General features: G+C 37.1%; 1 protein-coding gene across 1 annotated transcript in view; it reads right to left on the bottom strand.

Moving 5' to 3' along the window:
- The window catches only part of Heph (hephaestin), an 84,565-nt gene that overhangs the window by 28,114 nt on the left and 29,448 nt on the right, over positions 1-27,003 (bottom strand). The window contains exons 11-16 of the mRNA XM_034485877.2: positions 21,594-21,802; positions 20,500-20,650; positions 17,954-18,166; positions 2,545-2,758; positions 955-1,094; positions 91-222 (exon numbers count right to left, since the gene is read on the bottom strand). Of these exons, the coding sequence (XP_034341768.1) occupies positions 91-222; positions 955-1,094; positions 2,545-2,758; positions 17,954-18,166; positions 20,500-20,650; positions 21,594-21,802 (1,059 nt within the window). The remainder of the gene's footprint in view (positions 1-90; positions 223-954; positions 1,095-2,544; positions 2,759-17,953; positions 18,167-20,499; positions 20,651-21,593; positions 21,803-27,003) is intronic.

Here is a 27,003-nt window from a genome sequence, read left to right as displayed (position 1 = left end):
CATGCCCAAGAATGTAATGTGTTTAAAGGAATAAACCAGAAGTACAGGGACTGCACTCTCTTTGTCCATCCACTGAGTGTTCCAACTCACCAGGTTCAGCAGCCTGTGGCCAGCCAGTACTAGATTCTAGAACTCCATGGGCATGTATAGAATATGGTCGACTGGCCTTATTCTTGAACACCACAGTCAAGATATCACCAACCTCCCCTCTGATAAGTGGACCTGATACATACAAAAGAGGCACACGGTTCATTAGTAGGGGAGTGAAATGGAAGTTAATCTTTCCAAGACTAAAAAACATGCCTAGTACCATTTTCAGATTCAGAAGTCTTAAAATTGGTATTGCTACCCACAGTGTGAGGGTACTCCAAGAACAGAAATAGGCTTCCTATTATCTCCACTTTTCTCATCCTATTTTTCTCTACATAATAACCAAAGGCTCTAGAGAATCTGAATTTTGCAGAATAGTTGATAGTAGGGACTGAAATCTTGCCATATTTAGCACATAGAATAGCTGTAATCTCTTCAAAGGTAAGTGGTTCCTGTCTGTTCTAGGATAAAAATAAAGAAACCCATTGTACCAAAGTACCATATGGCTTTGATTAAATTGATTTATGGCAATAATAGTGACTCTGTTTATCATTTTGTTTTTACTTGTTGGAGTCCTTAAATTCTCCTGCATCTGGAGTCATAAAATCTACTACTTTCAGAGGGGCCAAGTCTCGAAGGTATAGAAAATTGGAACATTTTTGTTCTAGGTTACAGCAGAATTCATACCTCCCTCTTTTCCTTCAGCATTTATATTCATGGCCATTTTATAAAATAGGACCATACTTTTAATATTTCACATGGAAAATCTGAGAATGAGGGATGGTAAAATCTCCCTGATAGGACATAGATGTCCTAGAATCAACCCAGTCTTTAGATGCTAGGATATAGGCAGAATTCCCTTACCCAGGATTCCTAAGTGCTCCTCTGGTCCAGACCTTGGCTGAGGCGTTCTGAAAGTACCATCAGTGTATTCCCTGAATACAGCTTTCTTATATTTGGAACCCAGGAGCCCGTCTTTGTTGCTCAGGAAAACATGGCCATAGCTAGAGGAATTCAAAGACTGTTATTAGCATCTGACTTTCAACCTTCATTTTCAGATGTGGGGAAATTAAGTTACAGCTATTCTCATGTTCAATATGAAAGGGAATATAGATCTATTCATTATCATGTCAAATTACATTACCATAATTGAAAATAGTAGGTTTCTGAACCTATTATATTATTTTCATCATCGAGATAGGTATTTGTAGTATATTTCCAACTTACCTAAGAAGCAGAAACCTGTGACTTTCATTCTAGCCTTAATAGATTTAGACTTGAAATTATTTTAACAAAAGGAAAAGGCACAAAATTTCAGTTGAGCATCAAAAGTTGCCTTTGGAGATCAGAAATGGGAAGATATAGAAACTTACAGATTTCTCATTATAGGATATGTAGTAGTTAACAGTGTTTATCATTCATTTTAATAGGTGGGTCTCAGAAGTACAATCACTAATCCAGAGTTGACAGGATTATGTACAGAGACACTGTCGTGCAGAAGGGAAGAGAGGACACAGAATAAAGCCTGCTGTTCCTACCCTTCCTTCTTCTCTAGTAATGTATTTTCAGCTATGCATGATAGATGAAATCAAGACTCCCACAGAAAGTTCACATGAAGACTTCAACATAAATAACCAACTATAAACGTCAAAAATTGACAGAAGACAATGGAAGTACCACAAACTAGAGAAAACTATTATTAATAATACTTAATAATAGTTTTAATAGCACTTTAATCATATTAATAATATCCCAGTTTGTGTTTTCTTCTCCCTCTTTTTAGTATCAGAATCACCTAGGTTTTATTGGGACGTGTGGCTGTTCACATAGATGTTACATTGTCCATCTTTACCTATAGCTACATATACTCATACAAAAAGAGAGGACATTGAGAAAAAAATGACATATACAACTTCCAAGTCTATCGTTACAGGCAATGTTGCTTTCCATAACTTGAAAGCTGGGGATAGCCATACCTAAAATGAACATCTTGATCCCAAGATGAAAATAGGAATTAAGGGCAGCATAGTTCAGTTGCCAGAACTAGATTGTTCATATATAAATACCAGATAACATTGTATCTTATTTATACTACTCTGTTTGGGAATTTTTTCTGTTTCACAGAATAATCTGCACCTTAATAAATGACCTCGAGATATTTCATTGCTTGAATAAATCACTATGAACTTTAAATCCTAGTGCTGGTAAGTTTTAGCTAATTAGAAGGGAAACAAGGCTAAGAGGGCAAGAATGTAGCAAAGTCTTTTCTTCAGCTCAATGGTAATGAATATAGAAGAAACAAAGTACAGGAATTCAGGATCCCTCCATTCTGATCTCAGTTCTTTTGGTATCATACTCAGTGAAATTATAAAAATGCCTCCTACTTTTAGTTTTAGGAACTTCGTCCATGAAATGTATTTGTAAGCTGTGATCACTCCTTTTCTGTAGCCTTACCTGTCCTTCTCAGACATGTTATACCATTCCAGTTCCCAGCTTCTATCAGGGCAATAATCCCACTCTACCTCTTCTGCCATGATATAGTAGACTCTTGAAGCTTGGTAGTGTTGGCGTGGGCTGTCTTGATGACTAGAACACTGAGAAACATTGTAAATTGCCTGCATCCCTGCTTTTCGGTGGCTGCCTGCTTGGCAGTAGATTTCAAATATCCCTAAAAGATGACCAGAGAGCAAAATCGGAGTGAGAAGTCCCATCAGAAACATGAAGGCATTACTTCCCTTTTCCTAGCGATACTGCAGAGGTTGTTTCAGTTTCATCTTCAGTAAATTAAGAATGATGTTGCTTACTTCATTCAGCTGTTTTACAAACAAATATATTACGGCTGGCAAGACTGGTTTTTTTTTTTTTTGGTTTTTTTTTTTGTTGTTGTTGTTGTTTTGTTTTTCCCCCCAGGAATCTGGCAAACTGAATTTAATCCTTGAACCCACAGTGGAAGTAGAGACCCCACTTCTAAAAGTTGTACTCTTTATTTCCATATGTGTGTCATACCATACATACAACCACAATCACCCATACATATCATATACAAATAAAGGGCCTATAGTAATTAATCCAGAAAGAAATACAAATATATATATATATATATATATATATATATATATATATATATAATGTTCAATAAGTAAAACTTAACAATACAGCTTAATAATTAATATTTGATAAAAAGCATTTACTCTTTTTGCCTATGAAATATTCCAAAACACTAATAACAAACAAACCACATAGACTTAAATAGATATTTGAAAGAAACTATCTGATCACATGGATACTTATGTGGTCTCTCCCCCAACCCCAACAGGGTTTCTCTGTGTAGCTCTAGCTGTCCTGGAACTAGCTCTGTAAAGGAGGTTGATCTTAAACTCACAGAGACCCACCTGCTGCTACCTCCTGAGCACTGAGATTAAAGGTGTGCACCACCATACCCACCTTATATGGCAGATCTTTGAAAGGTATCTTCCTAGTTTTCCCACTTTTAAAATGTTCAGACATCTATCTTGGATAGCTATGATATAGTTAGAGATTTGTGGGCCTGCCTTTAGCCACAGGTTTCTGTGTCATAGACTCCAGCTCAGATTATGTTAATCAAATGGGGTTAACTATCTTAGATTTATTATTTTCCCTGTTTTGTTAGCTTGCTTCTCACTGAGTACCCTACCACTACAAATATTTTATCAATTGCAAAGCCTCTTATGAATTAACTGTCCCTAGACTATCCATCTAGTCCATTTTCTACAATCAATTATTTTGCCAACTAAATATCCTTCTGACAACTTCCTTGCGTATCTCATTTCTACTTTGCATTTTTCATTCATGTTTTACCCCTTTTTGAAGTTTCTGTCTCCTTCCAGTTCTCAAAATCTTTGAGAGCCCACTCATTCTCCAAGACCCAACTCTTAGGTTGTCTCTTTTAGAAACCCCTTTCCTAATGGCTTGGGACCTCACTTACACTATACTCTTGGACTCTGCATTATTGTGTGTTTCATACATAAATGGCATGGTAAAAGACTTAGGTGTCCTGTCTTTAAAATTAGTGACTTACACTAGTTCATGAGAACATGAAAAACCGGTTCTCTTGTCTTTTTCCATATCTACTTCCTATGTCTTTTATTTCATCATTCTGTGTATCTATTCCATCAGAAAATCCTGACACTACTTCCTTAAAAATCAATCTTTTACTCTATTTCCATGGAGCTGCACCCTGGGTTGCAAATCTAGTTTATCCTCTTCACACCAACCCTCTGAGTTGGTCCTTCTAGACCACACTTTGTGTCACCCACTGACCCACAGAAACACTCCTTTCCAGGGATCCTATTGCCATACCACTTGTTTAGGACCCAGAGAGGCCAGCATCAACCAAAGACTGGAACACCAACCCAACAAAGAGAAGACCAGATATTGACTCTAAGAAACATCTCAAATATCATAACTCTAGATGTCTCAGTCTCAGTGCAAAATTGCAGCATGAACAGCCAAGGCAATATGCTTCCACTAGAAACATATCATAGTAGACCTTTTAGCATATTGTAGTAGCAACATATTGTAGTAGTAACCCTATTTTAGTAGACCCTGAGAAATATAATATAGCTGAAGCACAAGACAAAAACTACAAAAAAAAACCCAATGAATCATTTAATGAAGGCCACAGAGGGGAGTTGAAAGCAATACAAGAGACAGTAATGGAATTTAGTCCAGCCAACAGATTACAAGACACTGAAGAGAGAATCTATAACCTTACATCATGTCAAACATACCTTAGCCTACTGCACTTCCTCTCTCTCTTCTTTCTCTTCTCTCTAAACAGAGTTACCTTATATAGTCAAATCTGGCCTTGAAGTCATTATGTACCATAAGCTGGGCTCAAATTTGTGATATTCCTGTCTCAGTGTCCACAGTTCTAGGACTACAGGTGTGCACCACCATGCTTAGCCAAAATACTTTCTTACTGACGCTTTAATAAGCTGTTTCTTCTCACTTCCGGATATTTGCAATTGCTTAAGACTCTCTGATCAGAAAGCTTCACATTATCTCTTTTCCTTACTATTTAGAGTTTAGCTTATATGTCACATTTTTTTTCAGAAAATAATTCTCTTAGACACGTTTAATATGTTACCATCATTTTATCACAGCACTGCCTTCTGTTTTCTGACCTGTATTAGGATCTGAAGGTATTTATGTATATTATGAATATTCTGAGAGAAAACCTCATATCTATGACAGGCATGATGGTGCATGCCTGCAATCCCAGAACATGGGATGCAGAGACAATAGAATTGATCATAACCTCAAAGCAGGTCTAGGAAGCATAGATGGTTTCAACACAGCTATATAGCAGAATTGTGTCTCAAACTACAGAAATTCACATACATAAAAAGATTTTTGTAAGTTTGATTTAGTCCACTATCACAAACTTGGCTGTAGAAGTGGTTCAATTAGTAAGGATTTAGTGACTAAATGCATCAGCAAATAGAGTGATTTATGAGCACTGCCCAAAAGCCAAGCCAGTAAGGTGGCTTAAAACGGCACGGCACTTGCTGCCAAGCCTGATAAGCCTGAGTTTGCTTGCAGACCTCACATAAGAGAAGAAAGCCAACTCCACAGTTATCATCTGACCTCCATGCCATGTAAATGATGTGGCATGCAACTACCCACCCACAAAATAAATAAATAAATAAATAAAGTTGGTTGAAAATAGAAACAAAAACCAATGTTATGTTATGGGTAAGGACCTAGTGTTTAAAACAAAGTAGGATGGCCACTTGGTGCTATGGAAACAAGTAGAAGGCATTCTGGAAGAGTCATATGATCTTGCATAAATATTCTTCTATCAATCCTGTTTTTTAAGCCACTTCTTTTTCAACCGTCTTATGTCCCAAGTTTTTAATTTTGAACTTCATACTCTTAACACTTCAAGCTATTGTTACAATTAAAATTTCTCCATATGTATAAATATCTTTTACCATACCATATCAAGTAGAGAAGTAATTCATGGGAATCAACCTTCTCTAGTCAAGTTTTGCTTCTTGATGTCTGTAGTGATCTTTTAACCTCTGTCTCATTTCACCATCTGGCAATAGCTACTCATTCTTTAAAGATCAGTCTGAGACCACAGTCTCAGTCTGATGTCTGCTTTCCTAGAAATCATTCAGTCTGTAAGTTGGGAAAATTTTGCACAGATCCTTGTTTATTACTATAGTTCTTGGCAGATAGTGTCATCACGAACTTGGTCTACACACTTACCCACCCTTTCCCACCATTTTAAGCTGCCTTATACACCCTCACAACTCTAGCAGATAAGGCAGGAAGAAAACAAATATTAACTAAAAAAGTTTAATAGAAAAGATACAATAAGGAGTAATGAATTAGAAAGAAGGAAATATAGATGAAAGAAAAGCTACAAAATGGAAGAAAACAAATAGGAAGAAAGAAAATGGAACATAAATAAAGATAAATGGTAAATAAAGATAGGCTGGTAAAACAGCTCAGTGGGTAGAGTCACTTGTTGCCAAGTCCATGATCTAAGCTGGATCCTTGGGATACACATGGTGGAAGGAGAGAATCAACCCCCACAAATTGTCTTCTGACCTACCCTGGCATACATGAGTACACACAAACACACACACACACACACACACACACGGAGAGAGACACAGAGGCAGAGAGAGACTGAGACAGAGGGAGACAGAGACATACAGAGAGACAGATAATGACCAATGACAGAGAGATAGAGAATAAACATAATATTTCAAAACTCACTAAAAAGGAAATGAAGAAAACAAAGTAAAGAAAAAGAAAGGAGTAAATGGGGAGGAAGAATAAAAAGGAAAATTCAAGCAAAACTCCAGCCATGAAAGCAGGTAGGCTAACTGCAAATTTTCACCTCTCTGTCCAATCCAATCAATTGGATTTGAGACAAACCCAATACCCCAGTCTCATCCCCAGATCTATAATAGACATTCTCTGCTGTGGCCTAGTCTCACTCTGGTCTCTCATTCCCAGGGGATTAAGCAGATCCCTGTAGAAAAGCCTGTTTTTCTTACTCTAGTAGATCCCCCTCAGACTCCCACCTTTCTAGCCCATTCCTAAGTGTCAGCTTCCAATAACTAGAAACACATTTTTACATAGAACCACCAGCAAACACACCTGTAAGGATCCCAGAAGGATCTCCTATCAGGCAACATGCAGCTACCTCACCCACCTAAGAACAAGAGAGGATAACAAAAACCAAGGAACAAAACATCTACCGAACAAAGACAAAACCAGATATCAGCACCTAGAATTAGTATCATCCCAAGCCCTGATGCCTAGATGCCAGAGTAAAAACATAATAATAATCTCCACTATAGTCCAGCAACCCCCAAAATAGGACTTGGGAATTGTAACATAGCTGAACCCCAAGATAAAGACCTTAAAAGTACCATTTATGGATATTATAGAGGTCCTTTAAAAGGAAATAAACCCTTAAAGAAATTTATGAAAAACCAAAACAGAAACAAAAGCAACAAACAGTAGAAGGAAATTAAGAAAATAATTCAAGACTTGAAACTTAGAGAAATCAGGACATGAAATATTTAGGAACTTGAATAGGAAACAGACAAGTCTTACCAACCAAATACAAGAGACAGAAGATTTGGGATACAATAGAGACATGCTTAGACACATAATAAAAGCAGTTTACCTCAAGTCTATACCCAACATCTACTTAAATTGAGAGAAACTCAAAGCAATTACACTAAAATCAGGAACAAGACAAGGTTGTCCATTCTCTCCATACCTATTCAATATAGTGCTTGAAGTCTTAGCTATAGCAATAAGTAAGATAGCTAAAAAAGATCAAGAGAATACATACTGAAAAGGAAGTCAAAGTATCATTATTTGCCAATGATATGGTAGTATATGAACACAACCCAAAAATTCCATCAGGAAACTCCTACAGCTGATAAGAAATTTCAGCTAACTAGTTGGATACAAGATTAACTCAAGAAAAAAATCAGTTGCTCTCTCATATACAAATCACAAATTGGCTGAGAAAGAAATCAGAGGAACAAACAATACCTTTTAAAATATCCTTAAATAATATAAAATATTTTAGGTTAATTCTACAATGTGGAGTGGTGGGCTCTGAGAGGCAGCTGGGTACCTGGTAGAGTGCAGGCCTTGAACCTTGAAGACCCTAAAGGGAAAGTAGGAGTTTGGTGGTGCTCCTGGGCCCCTGGTTCCTTTCATACAGCCACAGCCCTCTACAGCCCCTCCAAATGAGAGGTTTGTCTCTATCAGTCTTGTAGCTCACGCTGATGAGGATGGAATAAGGGGGAACAGTCACATAATCCTAGTGGGAGTACAAATTTGTACAGCCACTATGGAAATCAGTGTGGTGGTCTCTAGGAAGATGGAAATTGATCTACCTCAAGCTCCAGCTACATCACTCTTAGGCATATCTCCAAGGGCACTTCATTCTAACATAAAGACATTGGCTCAACCATGTTCATAGGTGCTGTATTCATAGTAACCAGAAACTGGAAACAACCTAGATGTCACTCAACATATGAATGGATAAAGAAAATGGGGTACATTCATGGAATTTGTAGATATATGGATGCAACTAGAAACAGTCACCCTGAGTGAGGTAACCCATACCCAGTAAGACAAATATGGTATGTATTCACTTACATGTGGATACTAGCTATAAACTCAATGATAAGCAAGCTACAATCCATGGAACCATGGAAGTTAGGTATAGAATAAGTGACTAGAGAGCACAAATATATCTCTCTAGGGAAATAGAATAGTTATGGGTAGATGCAGGGAAAGTGGAAGGGATATGTGAATGAAGGAGGGAATACAAGATAAAGCTAAAATGAAGTGGCATTTGAGAAAGTAATGGGGAAACTTAATTCAGTAAAATTTTCGGTGTGTGTGTAGGTGTTTAATCTAAATGAAATTCAGATTATAAAATATATTATGAAATGAAATTTAATAATGGGGGAGACAAAGCCCCAGTTGGACATCTCTTATCATCAAATGAAGCTTCCAGTATGAGAAAATAACTGGGAAATGAGTTACATCTTAAATGAGTTGTTCAAAGGCATCCATGGAAACCCTCAAACAACCCAAGCTGCTCCCAATATTATAGGTTGCTCTCCACAAACTGACAGTAAGGCCTCATTCCTATAGTTAACACCTACATAACTCAATGAACTGAGAAAAGTTGAATTGGTGCTTACAGACAGCCTTTACCCCTAGGTGCTAGTGTCTTTGGTACAGGAAGATACACTGCAGGCTACCAAATGAGAAACACAAATACCAACCTAGCTACAAATCCCCTGATCAACAATTGTCTTATCTGCAAGATATCCTAAGGATAGATATCCTATCCTTTGGTGGCACAAAGCTGGTGAGAGTAACCAACCAATATCTGATTTGACTTAAGGCTCATTCCATGAGATGGAACCTGTACTCAATACTGCTTAGATGACCAAGAACCTGAGATGAGATAGTCCAGGGAACTAGGGGAAAAATCACATAATAGAGGTCTACTAAAAGAACTAGCAATTAAGTGATTGCTAATTATATTCTGCTGTACTCATAGATCAGTGTCTTTCTCAGTCATCATCAGAGAAACTTCCTCTTGCAGCAGATGGAAACAAATACAGAAACTCACAACCAGAGAGTATGCAGAGGGAGACAGAGGAACACTAAGCCCTAAATGTGAAATCTCCATCAAATCCTTCTCCTTAGGGCTCCCCTTCCCTGTGGAAGAGGAGGAGGAAAGAGTCTAAGAGCCAAAGGAGGTAACCATGGAAACAAAGCCCTCTAAATCAACATATGAATTCACAGAGTCTGTAGCAGTAAGCACAGGGCCTGCAAGTGTCTGAGCCATATGGGGTCCTAGAGCTGCAAGAAGAGGACACACACCCCACCCCTAACACAGAAGCTACCACCAATTGATAGCCATTTGCAAACCAAGGGAGTCTCACTGAGGAAACAAACCACTTTTAAGGATAGGCTGCATGCCCAGGAGTAGATGAACAAAAGAAAACAAATTCAATGAAATTTTTGGAGATACTATTTTGTCGGGGCTTTAAGAAATGTTTTATCCTCTTTTATCTATCTATCTATCTATCTATCTATCTATCTATTTACTTATTTATATGCTTTGCAAGTATATTATGATTTCCAGTTCAGTTCTTTTCTGGAATTCCCAAGTTTGCATATGAGTGGATCTCTGAATCTTTATCTGCTACTTGTGCCTTTTTCTTGGGCACTTTTCCTTCTGTTTGTTTTGTTTTGTTCCAATGTGCTAGTTTTGGTTTTATTCTATTAAATTTCATTTTATTATTATCCCCTAGAATCATGCTTTTGTTTCTAATGAGAGACATAAACGGAGTGCATCTGGATGGGAAGGGAGATGGAGAGGAACTGGGAAGAGTAGAGGAAGGGGACACTGTAATCAGGATAGAGTACATGAAAAAACCCTGCATTCAATAAAAGGGGGAAATTAAAATAACATCAAAAAGAAAAAGAACAAGAGTTGAAGGAAATTGGTAAAAAAAAATAAAATAAAATATAAATAAGGAAGTGTGTAGCCTGACCTTCATGTGGGTCCTGAGCAACTGGAGCCCAGGACTATCTCAAAAGCTCTTGCCTGTATGTGGAATACAGTCTTCTTTGGGCTGCTTTGTCTGGCCTCGGTGGGAGAGGATGTGCCTAGCTTCACAGAGACCAAGTGCCAAGGTGTGAGGGGGCATATCCAGGGAGTCTCAACACACTCAAAGGAGAAGGGGACTGAAGATAGAGGGATTGTGGGAGCCAGTGGCTGGGAGGCAGGCAGCAAGCAGAATGTATAAATAAATAAATTAATAAAAAGTGCAAAATGGGGGAGGGGAAAAGATGGCAAAAAGAGCATCAAAAATGGGAGAGAAGAAAACAGTACAAAGAACAGAGAAATGTAAAGAAAATGAGAGGCTCAGACGCATGCAATAGATGGACAGAAGGCAAAGAGAGAGTGAAGCAGAATAATCAAATCTGAGCTCGCTCTTGGCTAAATGATAACAGCTCTTTTAAAAATGATACCAAGAGTGAGTGCTTATGTGTCCCTAATGCAATATTAGTGATGCATTATTAGTGACTCAGAGTTTATTATTAATACTTTCAAGCTGACCACATTCTGGTGTCCTGTATGAAGAATCTTTAATGTGTTTATTGCACACAATTTGGGGTTCTGTGTGCGAAACCTTTAATGTGTAAGTGAAGCATTTTAAGCACCCAGTGTGTAGGTATAACAAGTCAAGGATGTAAAGTTTGAATGTCTCAGGTGCAAAAAGGGACAATGGTCTGTCAGTCTCCCAAAAGCTGCCACCTTGTGTGTTCACAGGGGAATAGAAGAGAGAGAAAGAGAGAGAGAGAGAGAGAGAGAGAGAGAGAGAGAGAGAGAGAGAGAGAGAGATCTGGATATCTTAGTCCTGTAAGAATCAATAGGTTACTCTCAGTAGCAGTGGTCCTATGCCTTGAAAGCACCCCCTCTAACTACATTTATTTCCCTCTTCTCATTCCTTATCAAGTCCTGTTTGATCTACTTCAAATTCCATCACAAGAAGTAGCTTTTCTCTTAAGCACATCAATGTCCAGCCTGCCTTTCCACACTTCCCACAATGTAGAATTTCTTGATTCCTCTATCGCATATCGATGCACAACAGTTAGCAAATTTACTTTTAAAAATTAGATGTAAGACAACATCAAAACAAGCTTGTAAAGTTTCATTGAGCACAGCATGAATATACAAGTCAGTTGGAGCCTCATTGTCCCAGCCCCTATCTTCATCAGACAATTTAGCAGCCTGGCCACCTGCTGCTAGAGCAGCAAGTGAGCAAGCCTCTGCCAGTTCTTCCCCTGAGGCTGCCTGGCCAGTCCATCCATAGCTAAAATGTCTGCTTTCACCTTGAAAACATTCTGACTTTGCACTGCCTTTGCAGACAAAGGATGGCCATGTTGCTTGCTGCTGATACAAATTTGAGAGTCTGAAAGAAAGTTTAGTTACCCGAGTCTCTAAAATAAGAAAACATCTAAACTGAGGCTCGGTTGCCCTCCAGTCCTCAACAGAATAATAAACATATCAGTAGAGTCTCCCAACAGGCTCACAGACTGACACAAGGGCCCAAGGTAAAACAAACAAACAAACAAATAAAATCTCTGACCTTAAGATACACTCAGGGTTTTGTTCCACTAGCAGACAAAACCCCACAGAGACATTTATGGACAACATTGCTACAAATAGTAGAGATTGCTGGCACTTTCTTTCCTTCATTGATTTGTGAAAAGACAAATTCTGACTAGACCTCTTTAAGTGTTTCAAACCTGAAAAGAGCGCTTTGCCTTCTCCTAGAACCAACAGGCTTCCTACTGAGAGAAATAAACTTACCCATAGGTTTCAATGGGTAAACAAGCTCAAAACTACCATGCTATTGTTATTGAGTTAAAGATTGCTTTTTACCGCCCCTTCACAGCCTAAAAATGAAAAAGAGTTGCTTTCCAATGACTACTCTCAATAGCCAAGCACCCATATCTCACAGTACTAAAAGGGAAAAATAGTACATAGAAATTAAAAAGATAAATGGATATAAAGATTGAAGGAGAAGGTTAAAATGGTTGGGCGTTTTTATATGAACAGGAAATCTAGAAAGTTTATGGGAATTTTGAGGGTCTGAGTAAATTACTTAAGGTCTATGAAAGATGAGACATATATATGTATATATAATATTAAAATTTCGATGTTTAATTCATTGATATTAAATGTCTACTTCAATCAAGGGGAGTTCTCACTAGTTATTATTCTACTCTTGGTAACCATTGTAAGTACTGGTTACTAAAGCTTTACAAAACCAATGCAAGAGTTTGGAAGACATGGTCTCAAAAACTTAATTTTGGGGGTATTTAATTTTTTCATGATTGTGTTGAAACCGTTTTGGGTTTCATTTTTGCCACAGCTCAAACACATGATTATGATCAACTGCAGAAATATTCTAGTACTGGCTGATTTCTCTGTTAGGATTCTGTCAAAAGAGATTAAAACAATGATCTTTCTGATGATCTAAAATTTTTTATCTCTTTTTGTCAACTTTGAAAAGTTCATGTCTCTCATGATTAAAGGAATGCCCTATAACCCCAAGAACAAGTCATAATTGAATAAACTTATTTCTTATTTAAAAATCAAATGCATAAACAAAAATGGCAGCAGTGGAGGTGGGGGTGGTTTAAAGGAACTGACTGCTCAGGAGAAATTTGTCAAAGCAACTTATACTTTCAATTTTAAAAACATGTTTCTCCCAGTCTTTTCCCTGACACCTATAAAAAAAAATAACATAAAAAACAAGGAGTTTTATCTAAACCCATTGTTTTATATAAATTATATCAAGGACCTAACCCATGTTTGGATCCTGTTCCTTTCATAACATGGGGCTGGAGCTTCACATTTTTATTTTCTATCACAGGACTGGTAAAGACACACCATGAACTAGAACCAGAAGACAATCTGATAACAAAAGAGGGACACTTTTCTGATTTTCAACCACATATAAACTGCATGTTACTTCTAATTTTTACCCTTTACCAAAGTTCCTCTCATTACAATATTATTTTATCTCCTGGTTTTAATTCTAAAGCAAGCTCATGCATGCTTGGATACCTGTTAGTCTGGCTTGCCCCTGGCATGGAGGATCTGATTCAGAACAACTTAATTATGCCCTTGAACATATGTGTACAAAGATTCATTGGAATGATTATTGCAGCTTCCTTGCTGGCACAGTTAAAGCTACAACTGTGAAAGTATCCTTAACTCAGTCCATCTACACTGAAGCAACCATAAACTCCTACCCTCAAAGTAAACATCTTGAAATGATGTTTGTTACTAATTGGCTCAATCCCTCTAATTGGTTTCCAGGATTAAATCACAAACTGTAGTCTTTTACAGGAAGAACCTCTTTGCCACAGTCTTATTCTCTCTTTGTCAAGTTTTCAAAAGGAATACAAAGAATAAAGTGATGCTGGTTTAGATAGCCCCTACAGTACACTGTACATTGACCAGCTCTTTACCAGTGACCACCTCCATTGATGTGTTACTTATTTAACACAACAAAAGTAGAGGAACTGCAGTGATATAATCTGATAAAAATATCTCATAGATTCCAAGAGACTGGGAATTTTGCTGGATAACATAACCAGAGTTAATAATATATCTTGAGATCACTTAAGACTTAAGACCTTTGGCCTACTGTGTACTTATCCTGTTTGTTTAAGGTTCTCTTTAATAAGAGAACAATGTAAGAGCCAACCTTACTTGCCTTGGATTTGCCATGTAATCAACATTTACAACCTAAATAAATCCATAGCTATAATCTTAAATTACACATTCTTTCATGACCCTGACCCAGAATAACACATATGTTCTAATAATCATTTGCTGAAAAGTGCAAAAATAGAGGTTTAGAACATTCTTATAAAATGAATATCTACCATCAATGTAGAATACATCATTCAGATTTTGCTTAAGAAACAATGATACTTATAGTACTGTTTGCTAGCTGGAGCAGCTGGAGTTAGGACTTAATTCCTTGTAAAACTCTGCTAAAGACTTCTGTAAAGGATCTTCATTTCTTCTCCATGTGATACTTTCTGTGTTGCTCAATTTTTTAAAAAGCCCTTTGTTAGGGACAGACACACACAGACAGATATATATATGGGAGAAGATTTCACAGGGCAACATTCAAGCAGACACAGATATACACACATACAACAGAAAGACTGAGGACAGAAGACACAGGGAAGGCAAAATAGAGAATTTCAGATCTGGATTTGTTCTTAATTAAATGACATCAAGAGGAAATGCTTTGATATTTTTTCCTTAATGCAACAGCAACGAATTATTGGTGACTCAGAGTTTACTATTAATGTCTTCAAACCAAGTGCACAAAGGAAATGGGTAAGAAAAGGGAGAATGGAAATAACGAACAAAGAAAGAGCTCCAATAACAAAAAGGAAAGAAAACCTAATCAGAGTCCAAGTAATAAAAAAATAATCTATGGCACTAAATAACTAAAATTATTTTAATGGAACATAATATATTCAGACTTTAACCTTTATTTGACACCTTCCCTGGTATTAAAATCTAGTATTAGTACTTCAGTTTGAATAGCAGAGGCATACTAGTCAGGTTAATATTTTTAAATACAAGATGGTATGTTTATTAAAATTAATATAAGCCTATTAAAATTCCAAATACATAAATAAAAATATTACAGCAAAGAACAATGGTGATGGCAACAATCACCAATAGGCCCACATATGAATTTTTTTTACAAATTTTGTTTAATTTTTAATATCTAATTTTGATGCTTGTTTTTTTTTTTTTAACATAAGCATTAAAGACAGAACATGCTGTATCTCCAACATGGAGTTTTATAAGGAAGACTTGTTATGTTGCTCACGGTGTTGTCAAACTTCCTAGCTCAGGTCATTCATTTTCCTAACTTAGCCTTCTAAGGTACTTGAACTGAAGACAAGACCCGCATCACTCTACCTGGCTGCAGTGATGTGGACAATGCATTTATAAAGCTGTATAAGCACTGCTCATCAACACTAGTCTCCTCAGACTCCAAAGCCAGATTCTGATCCAGATTTGTAATTATGTTGCTTTGATTTTAGAGAACTATTTACAATGGTCTCTCTCCTTCTTAATGACAGACCAAGTGCCCAGGGGACAGATGGAAAGTTCAGATTGAAAATACCATCCAGGAGTGAGAATTAATAGAATTTGATGGAGGATGAACCAGAGAAAAAGCCAAAAATTTACAGTAAGTACTTCTAATCTGAGCAAGTCATTTATCCTTTTCAGGAAAGTGTTCTTTGCATCTATTAGTAAAATAACTGAACTATGATTTCTAAGGAGCCTTACCAGTCCCAGTATTCTATGACTTGACATTTCTTTGACAATTTTTTTTTAAAAATATGAATGTGTAAAAAAGGAGGGAGTGTGGGGGAAGACTTATGTCTTTGTAGTAACACAATTCAGGAATCTTAGTCAATAGTGACATTTTAAGCTTTTACTCTTGAAAACCTACCATTATATTTCCCTCCATGCTTCCCACCAAAAAAATTTTGATTTAAACTTTGAGATGGGAACATGTTGTTGCTCAGGCTGGTCCCCAAATCATGAGCTTAAGCCATGAAGTTACCAGGGCTATAAAGACATATTGTTGTACCTAGCCAACTACCTATTTGGTCCATAGCATAAAAATAAAAAAATAATTTCATTCATTTAAGTTAGAGTGAACCTTAGGAAAATATACAGATGTTTTGTGGGATCCCAACTAATTTTTCAGAAAGGAGATTAAATGTGGAGTTTGGCTTTGAGATTAAAGCTCAAGAATATGATCTTTTTAATTCAGAGCTTCCCCAATCCTCGCCCCAAGTTCCATTCACTGAAAGCACATGCTCCTCTTGCTTCTTGCAATTGTACTAACTGATAATTTATAATTTGCTAACAACTCTCCCCCGCCAAGAAAGTGTTCATAGTAGATGGGAAACAGTAAGATATGTGAAGAGAATAGCTTAATGTTGTGTTTGTAAAGTTCATACTCATGAAGAAATTATTGTTGCAAAGAAGTACTTTTAAAAGGAACTATATTCTAAATATAATTAGAATTTACACAACAAAAATAAAAGTTAAAAAAATAAATAAAAGTGGAGTCAGGATTGTGGTGATGATGCGTAAACTTTCTTACAATCACTTTTGCCACCTACTGGCTGGAAAAAGAATACACCCTAGGGGCTGAAGAAAATGCCTATGTATTATAAAATGCTTTGAGATTACTGGAATCTGAGAAACAATAAATAAAAAGCATTCGAGTCAAATTTCTTCATGAAGAAAGCAGGGCAGAATTACTGTCGAGAACATGGGAGAAGAGAAGAGAGGAGGTGCAGAGGAGAAAGGAAATGAGGAGGAAGGAAGTGGGGAAGGAAGAAAGGAGGAGAAGCTGAATCTGTACAAATAAGGAGAGTGATTAAAGCAAAGTGATTAGCATGTTGGTAAAGGTCCTTCTGAGGTTTGCGTTTCTGACCTAAGATGGTTAAACACATAGTCAAGTGAAGTGGATTGCTCATGTCATGCTTGTAGGCAATATAAACAGGAACTGAATTCCAGATCTTCAGATCTCCAGTCGTTCCTTTCCATACCCAAAGAATGACTTTGTTTCGGATTGTTTTACATTTCCTCTGTTCCTTATTATATCCCAAAGGAAGGCCACAAATGTTCCTCAAATCTTAGTCATTACAAAGGCATGTAGTTGAATCAAACATAGCTTTCTCTAGTTTTTTGTTTTCTTTACAAATACATTTGAGTCAACACACACACACACACACACACACACACACACACAGAAAGAGAGAGAGAGCAAGGGGCAGTGCAGAAATCTTCACAGAATACCAAAGCTGAAAATACAGGTACATTGACCTTCCAGATATATGGATTGTATTATAATCTATCTCTATGTGGCCAAAATGCTATGTGGCTAATGTACCCTGCTATATTGAAGCTGAGTAGTGCTTAAACTTCTCTCCTCTTCCTGCAAAACAAAACTTTTCCAACTTTCCATTCACTATGCAAGTAATGAAAACATCAAATAATCAGAACATGGACAACACATTGAAGAAATAAAGTGTTTTGAAACTCTCTCAACCCCCTGAACACATTCTTTTGTTTTCATCAGTCCTTCCTCCTTCCATGTTAACCCTTGTCATTCTTGCTGCCTACATAACAAAGCCTATTAAGTCTTGTGCCTGCTGCTAATGCACTTACCAGGATTGTCAGGCTGCATGATGGCTGTCACAAAGGTGTGAGGAAAGAGCATGACTGCACCTTTCCTCATGCCCTGAAGCTGTAAAGTGTTGCCCTCGAACATAACCCCATGTATGTCATTCTCCGTGCCCAGGCCAAGCAGGTGCCAGGCCACAGTATCACCCTTGCACATGTCCAGCCTGGGCAGGTTAGAGAACAGAAATCCATTAATAGCTGGAAAATAAAAACACAAGACAAATTAGGGAGATGAGATCAGACTATTCAAATCATAGTCAGCAGCAGCATATCAGCCCTGTATTTTAGTTTCCCATAACTTGAAATTCCAGAGCATCCTAAATATCTCTGCTTCTTGTTATGATAGTCAATTTCTACTCATAGAATTTCTTTAGGATGAGAACCCAACTAGCTTTTTTTGTTCTCATCTCTTTCCTCTTCTTTACAACACTCTGGAAACAGTGAACTATTACCTACTACTTCAACTTCTACATGCATACACCCAAATACACATGCCTCAAACTCTCCTGTTTACCCTTAGTTTTCCAACTTGTCTTGCATGCTACATGTTCTAATTTTCTTGCAATGTCTGTGATTGTTCTTTCACCTCACCGTTCTAATTCTACACCCTTCCATACAGTATTTCCCAAAGTTTCAAATTCAAGTTAACAACTCCTCTTCATCTACACTGGTAATACAAAAGATATTTGCTCACCGACAACTCTTGGTGAAAAGCCTCTTTCCAGATACTCCTACCTAAAGCATTTACATACACATATACCCTCACCATTATCCTAGGAGATCTATCATCTTTATATCTTTAAAGTGTTAAACTTAGTTTATTTACAGTATATATTTTTATATGCTTCCCCCTCAAGCCTAGAATAAACTTCAATTCTTGCCTCTATGTAATCTACTAATCTACTCATCCATCATGTCCTCCCTATCCCTCAGATTTTCTATAGGTCTGTCCTTCCTCTAAAGGAAGATTTCTGTAATACAACATATTCCAGAGTGTCCAAAAATTTCCTACACTAAGAATCTCCATTTCTGTCTCTCTATGACTGCCTATTAGTTCAACTAATTCAAAGTGGAATGACATGATTCATGGGAGTGTCTTACTTTTCTCACAATAATGGACTACCTTGGGAAGGAAAGCAAGGATGCAGAAGTCAATGCATTCAATTTTATGTCTTCTTACTATCTACTTGCCCCCAAATATAGGGAGAACTTTCAATGCTCCCACCTACACTGGAATCAGAGTCCAGGATTCATTTAACCAACCCCCTGGGTTCCGATGAGATCATTGCTAATCTTCAGTTTCTGCCTCCACTGCCTATAATGTCTTGACTGTAACCCTATTCAGTCTTCAGCTCCAACTCAAGCATCCCCTTCTTGAATGGATCATCTACACTTACTGTTCCTTATTAATGTTCTTCTCTTTTGAACTTAAAAGGCTCTTTTATACTTTTAGTAGTCTGCCTGGACTATTCTATAATTATTGTCATGGGTGTTATTTACATCATTGAAAATTGCTGGGTGCTCAGTGAAATCTGGGACTAGTTTTTTCACTCCCTCTTTCATCCACCTAACCATTAATTTGGTAGTTCAGTAATTCAATTAACATTCACCTAATAATTAAATAATGTAGAAGATGCATAGATAATCAACATACTCTAGAGGAAGTAAAGAACTATGTATCAGTTACAATGTTGACAACTATATGAAACATATGCTTCTAAAATTACTAAAGTACAATGGCGCATAGAAAGGAGAATCACCATCCTGGACTTCAGTCATAAGAAGTGGAAATATTGGTGAGGGAGCTTATGAGTAGAATCTTAGAAATGGGAAGAATTTCCAAATGCTGACAGTAAATGTGTGAATATGTATTTTTTAAGCAAAGAGCATAACAATGCAAAAATATGAAATAAGTAGAAGTTATGGTTGTGGGGAGAAAAATGGTCATACTTTGCTGACGTATGATATATGGGAGAAAGGTAGAGGAAAACAAGACTGGATAGAGGTTGCAGCTGTAGCCCAGTGATAGAACACTTGCCCAGCAGGCAAAAGGGCCCTGGATTCTATTACTGGACAACAAAGAAAAAGAATGAAATAATATCATTCCAGCTTAATCTGGCATACCCCGTATAATATCATTTGTATACAATTTTCATCTTCCACCACTATCTTCCAGTGCCTCCCATACTGTGTAATACAGATCATGGCCCAAGATATCAGTGAAAGAACAGCTGCTGTTGCAGTGTGGTGACATGGCTCAGTAGTTAGGACAGCCTCTTATAACCTCTGTGTATAACTACAAACACAGAGCAGCAGGTATGAGGGGTATAGAGAAAAAATAGGAAGAACAGTAATAATAATTTTTAAAAAAACAGAACTGTTTTACATTTTATCTTTCAATCTAGCTTGTCTCTTGAATAGAGATGATCAACGAGATGAACATTTTTAGGAACTAGTTATAAGTATGGTTTGAATGGCATTTTGCTTGAGGCCTTAAAGCTATAGTTAAAAGCAAAAACTATTCCCCATACCGTGCATTCGATTGGATTCTTGGAAGCCCTCGACATCCTCTGAGAGCAGTCGGGAATCCAACATACCAGCTGCCTGATTGGCATTGTTGTACCAGCTCTCGTTCTCATCAAACACAGTGAAGAGGAGAAAAAATTCTTTATCCACTCCTTTCTGTAGTCCCATTGGAAAAAAAAATAGAGGGAGGAATGACAATTGTTTCAGCAGTTGAATATTTCGTAGTTGTAGACACAAGGATTCCTGATTCTTTCTCATGTCCTTTTTCAGATTCTGAGCCAGGCTCATATCTCATGCTCAGAGCTGCAGTTGTTACTAGGCAGGCTTTCATCAGGAAAACTTAAAATTGTAGAGGAGATAAGGTCAGCGTAAAGGAACAAGTCTGGAGGCAAGTGATGTATGAAAGGAAGCAGGGAAGAATCACCAGGTGTGGATTAAGAAAACAGCACAGTATGTGACCAGAGATAGCCCAAAGCCACCTAGGGAGAGGATTGAAGGGAGAATAACTAAGAAAGCAGAGAGGGTTTATGAAAGAAAATTTGAAAAAATAAAACCAATAGAAATGGATTACCATTATTTACTATTTTTACAGCTACTGTTTACTAGGTACTTACTATATGTCAGATACTGTAGTAAGCACTTTACATGTATTAATTTTATGATTATCCAAAGAAATCAAAGATAACTTCTTCCTTTGTTAACCCTTTCTTTACAGATGAAGAAGTTGAGTTAAAGAGAATTTAAGTAACTGGTCCAAGGTTATACAGTTAGAAATGACGGGTTAGATGGGAAAAAGGCAAACATATATTAAAGTAAGTTTATGTTGGGAACAATTTTATGGGCCACTGAGTTAGGAGGGAGAATAATAATTGAAGGATAGGATAAAAGAAGAATCAAAACCTAAGATAGTTCTGTGTTTTCATATAAAATAAAATACGTAAGAACAGGAGGTCATCATCTATTAATTTCTGATATAATTGCTTTGTTTATATTCCTTCTATTTCCTTACCTCTAGGATCCAGCCCCATCCTTGGCACAACCCAGAAACTCAGTTTTATTTCTCTCCAGCCAGTCTTCTACCCAGACTCCCCAGAAATACCTGCTTGCCATCTGCACCCAAGGCCCCAGCCTTGCACACCAGTAGAGGGCCCACCAGGCCAGAATTTGTATCTCTTGTGGGATCTGCAGCAGAGAAGTACATCCAGGTGAGACAGGGAGGATCCTGAGCAGTGGGCCCAGCATGGGGAGGAACAGTCCAGTAGTATGTTACTTTTTCGAATGACTTGGCTACTTTGGGATGAGATGTGCCTGTAGGGAAACATGAAATCATTATTCACATTGGCTAGAGTATAACTCATCAGCTCCAAAGAGCGTAATAAAAATTATAAACTACAAATCAATGTTGGAAGTACATGCAACCTGATACTGAAAAAATTTCTGGTTTAGGGACATACAAAAATAACTTTAGTAATCAAGAGACCAGAGTTTGGGTTCTGGCTCTATCACTAGCTATTACATGAACTGAGTCAGTATGAACATTGACAAAGTTCCAATTTTCTTAAATCAAATGACCTCACTACTGAAAGAGATTTCAATATTTCTTTGGAATATTTCTTATTAGAATACAAATATTAATTTACTCTTATATACCTACCTCTACTTAAAACACTTCATTGAAGGGAAGGCTTACTACCTGTCATTATGGTCCATTTCATCTTTGAACAATTCTTATTACAAACACTTTTTAAATTTAATATATATGTATGTATGTGAAGGTGTACATATGTCTATAGATGTATATGTTTGTGCATAGAGATTACTTACACTGTAACTTCTTTATAATTATTATTTTTCTACAGTGCTGGAGAATAAATGCAGTGCTTTATTCATGCTAGACAAGAGTTCTACCACTGAACTACAGCCTGTCTTAAGGGTATGACCTTTTAAATGGACACAGAACATTCTCAAAGTAAAGAACTGTGTTTTTATTTTAAGTTTCAGCATATTAGTAACCAAAGAAATATAAGTGAAAGTACCTGAATAATTTGTGATCTATCAAATTGGCAATGTTTTATTAATTTTACTCAGTATGGTGAAAATGGTTTAAATACTACCTAACTCATTAACCTACAGTTTAGATATAAACAGAGATAACTCTTTCTGAAAATAATACTGGCAAAATGCATCAAAAGTCCTAAAAATCTTCATGCACAGAAATAAAGTTAGATGTATAGTGATTACTGTAAATAAGGTTAAAGAAAAGCAGGCAAATAAATACAAATCAAAACAATACTGAGTTACATTGGTGTTGCTTATAAGACTCTCGTTTTGACCAAATTAAATAAATAAATAAAAGATTGTCCTAGTGTAGGTGAGGTTGCAAGAAAATAACCCTTTCATAATGTTGATGTGTGGGTCCCTGTGGCTGGAACGCAGAGGTCCTCCATGACAGCCGCAAGACGGCAGGCCCCAATAACCTGAGAAAGTCCATGTGTTTCCAAAATGGCTTTATTAGCATGATGGATGATGGTTGAACCTGGATGTGCACCCCCCTGAAACTCAGGGCAGACCTGAGTTAAATAGGGAGGGAGAAAGAGGGGAGGGTCTGGGGAAGAATGCTTAATTGGCTATGCCCTCTGACCTTCAGGTATCTCATTAGTATGTAAATCTCTTGAGGCTGAGGCCTGTAGTCATGCCCTCTAACTCTAACTGTGGCTGTGCTGGTAGAAGCCTTGCCCTATGTGACTGAAGAGTGCAAGTTAATGGAGTTCCATACCACATGTTAGGAGCCTGGATTCTGGGAGCAAGGTGAAATAAATACCCATCCCTTGCAGGGTCTCCCAGCTACTTCCAGCCAGTGCTTCTGCCAAAAACCAAGACCCCTTTCATGGCCCTACATTGATGAGCTAAATATTAGTCAGATTACACATCTGTGCAGAAAACAATATGGAAGAAGGTGATATAAACTTCAATGTGCATATCCTCTGACCAACTAATTATATCCTGAAGAAATAATCATAATAATTCTATAATAACATAAAAATATACATTGGTAGTATAATTTGTTTCAAAGGGAAAATATTTGATGTTATGAACTTATCTTTTCTTATTCACTCATCATTTCTAATTTCTTAAATTTTAATAAATAGAAAACTTTAAAGAATAATACAATGGATGTGACACAGAAGAGGGAGCTAGTTGATAAGAGAAAGGGAGGAATGGTGGAGAAGAGACATCATAGCAAGTGAATATAATTAAAACATTGAACATGTATGAAAATACCGTTATATCATTCAGCTTTTACAATTAAAAATGTTTTAAAAGGCACAATTATAATCTTATCTTTAGACTCAATGCCCTTTTATAAAATTTTGCCATCTTTAATGTATTTACCTCTACTGAGGGTTATAGTTTAGTGGTAGAACATATTCTTAGAGTCTCTGAAGTCTTAGGTTTTATCCTCAACCACCATAAGAAAATAAAAGTCTCCATTCACACATATTTACATCTATTCTCCTACATACAGGTTTTTGCTTGTTTGGTTTTTCATTTGCTGAATCATTTACAAATAAAATTTAAGCCACCATGACCTCATATTTAAACATACATCAGTAAGAATTCCTTATGATAGGGCTGAGCAGATGGCTTAGCAGTTAAAAGCATATATTGCTCTTGTAGAAAACCTGAGTTCAGTTTCCAGCACACCCTTCAGCTTATGACTCACTCCAGCTCCAGAAGAATTGAACACCTCTAGCTTCCAAGGGCACCTGAATTCATGTGTACATATACAAACACACACATGCATAATTAAAAATAGTAAAACTGAACTTATTACCAGGGTCCCTGTAACTACCTCATGTACTATGGACCCAAGTAGGCTACCACTGTTCTCCCTTCCTGCATCTCTCCATTTAGCTCACCAAGTCCTAAAGCTGCTTGCCAGTAGCAGTTACTTCCTTTCAGCCTATATCCCTCTGGCACTCACCAGCTCAATCCCCAACAGAGATCCTTATCATACATAATCCAGAGTCCCAAAGCCATGGCAACTGCCTGATTGGGACCCTCTCATTAGCCTACAAAGCTTTTAAACCCAAGACAAATCCACATTGCCAAGGGAAACTTGCTCAAGACTCTATCCAAGCCTAGATGGAAGTTGTATTCCCAAATACCAGTTAAACATATGAAATCAAGATTCCAACCCTATTAGGAATTAGCTCTGTCCAGAAAACATTGTAAAAACCACTGCTGAAAGAAGAAAAATGAGTTGAACAAAAACAAAAGCAAGAAAATTAATCAACAAAGTAACCCCAGATGTGCAAGTTCTAATGCAGGAATAACAACACACATATACACACACAGAAAAACAACAATCAAAGAAAATAACATGCTGTCTCCAAAACACAAATTCACACCGCAGTATCTCTTGTTGAAAATAAATGGAGACACTTTCAGACAAAAAATTCAAAAGATTATCACAATGGTAAACAGCTCAAACAATACTAAAGCAAAAAGGTACCAGAGATAAGGAAGTCAATCCAAGACATAAAAATAGAGTTTAAAATTTTAAAAGACTCCAAACTGAAAAGATACTGGAAAAGAAAAACTCAAAAAGCAAACTAGGAATGTAAATGGAAGGCCTCACCAACAAAATGTGTCATAACAAAAACAGAGATTTAGTGATAGCTGACAAAGTAGAGGTATTGGATTATTTAGTAAAGGTCAATGAAATTTTTTTTTTTTTTTAGAATTTATTTATTTATTTTGTGTAAGTACACTGTAGCTGTCTTCAGACACCCATATGAGGGCATCAGATCTCATTATGGATGGTTGTGAGCCACCATGTGGTTGCTGGGATTTGAACTCATGACCTCTGGAAGAGCAGTCAGTGCTCTTAACCACTGAGCCATCTCACCAGCCCCGAAAAATTTTAATATATATGAATGGAACACAGAAGAACTTTGGGACATCAATGAAAGACCTAGATTCCAAAAATGGGCACAGAAGAAGGCTATCACATTGAAGGCATAGAGAATAGTAAAATCACAGAAGAAAAATTCCCAACCCAGAGAAAGAGAAGCCCATCTAGGTTAAAAAAAGAAAAGTCCTATAGAGCGACTAGCAGACAAAAATAAACATATTAAAGTTAAAGCATTAAATATGAAGGATAAAGAAAGGGTACTGAAAAATGCAAGAGAGAAAAGTGAAGACACATTTAAAGGCATAGCTGTTAGAATAAACATTAAGTATCTAACAGAAACCTTTAAAGCCAGAAAGGCCTGGAAAGATGTATTCCAAATCCCAAGATATCACAACTATCAACACAGACTATAATACTCAGGAAAAAACTATTAAGATTAAAGAAGAAACAAAAATTTCCATGGTAAAAACATACTAAAGAAATCTATGACTAGAAAGCCAGCTCTACAGAACTAGACTAATATTCAATTTGAAGAAAAGAATAAACAAAACCAAGAGGTCATAAGGGCCAAATAAGCAATGCCAGGACAGGTAATCAAAAGAGATCTAATAATACACCACGAAATCAACAAAATGACAAGAATTAACACACATCATGTGATAGTAACTGAAGATTACTGATCTCACTTTACAACAAAAAGACACAGAAAGACTGTATTATAACAAAGGATTCATCTGTTACTTTCAAGAAATATGACTCACCATGAAAGACAGACACCTTCTTAAGATAGGGGGACTTTTAAAAATGCATTCCCTGAGAGGCTCTGCCAGAGCTGGACCAATACAGATGTAGATGTACACAACCAAACATTGAACTGAGCATAGAGATCCCAATGGAGAAGTTAGGGGAAAGACTGTAGGAGCTAAAAGGGTTTGTAATCCCATAGGAAGAACAACAATATCAACTAGCCAGACCCCCCAAAGCTCTCAGGGACTAAACCACCAACCAAAGAATACACAGGGGATACCTATGGCTCCAGCTGGATATGTAGCAGAGGATGGCCTTATCTGGCATCACTGGAAGGGGAGCCCCTTGGTCCTGTGGAGGCTCAATGACCCAGGATAGGGGAAGGCCACTGAGACAAGGGTGTGGGTGGATGGGTGGTGGAGCACCCTCATAGAAGCAAGGGGAAGGAGATGGGGATAAGGGGCTTGTGGAAGGGAAACTGGGAAGGGGGATAACATTTGAAATGTAAATAAATAAAATAACCAGTAAAAATATATTTCATTGTCATTCCAAGCAAATGAAAATGAAAAATAAGCAGATGTAGCTATTTAAATATTTGAGAAAACTAGTCAGAGATGTGAAATGGATATTTCATGCTCCTTATAGAAAAACTCTACCAACAGGTGATTACTATCAGAAAAATATACATACCAAATATAGGGATGCCTGATTTCATAAACAAATTACCATTAAAACTAAAACCACAGATTCACCACAACATAGTGACAGTGGGTGACTTCAATACCTGACACTCACTAATAGGTCACACAGAAGTAAACTAAGCAGAGATAGACTGAAACTAAAT

Source organism: Arvicanthis niloticus, chromosome X (genome assembly GCF_011762505.2).
Source record: "Arvicanthis niloticus isolate mArvNil1 chromosome X, mArvNil1.pat.X, whole genome shotgun sequence".
In the NCBI taxonomy this organism is placed as follows: Eukaryota; Metazoa; Chordata; class Mammalia; order Rodentia; family Muridae; genus Arvicanthis; species Arvicanthis niloticus.
Note: the sequence above shows the minus strand (reverse complement) of the source record. Positions and strands in the feature narration are given on the sequence as shown.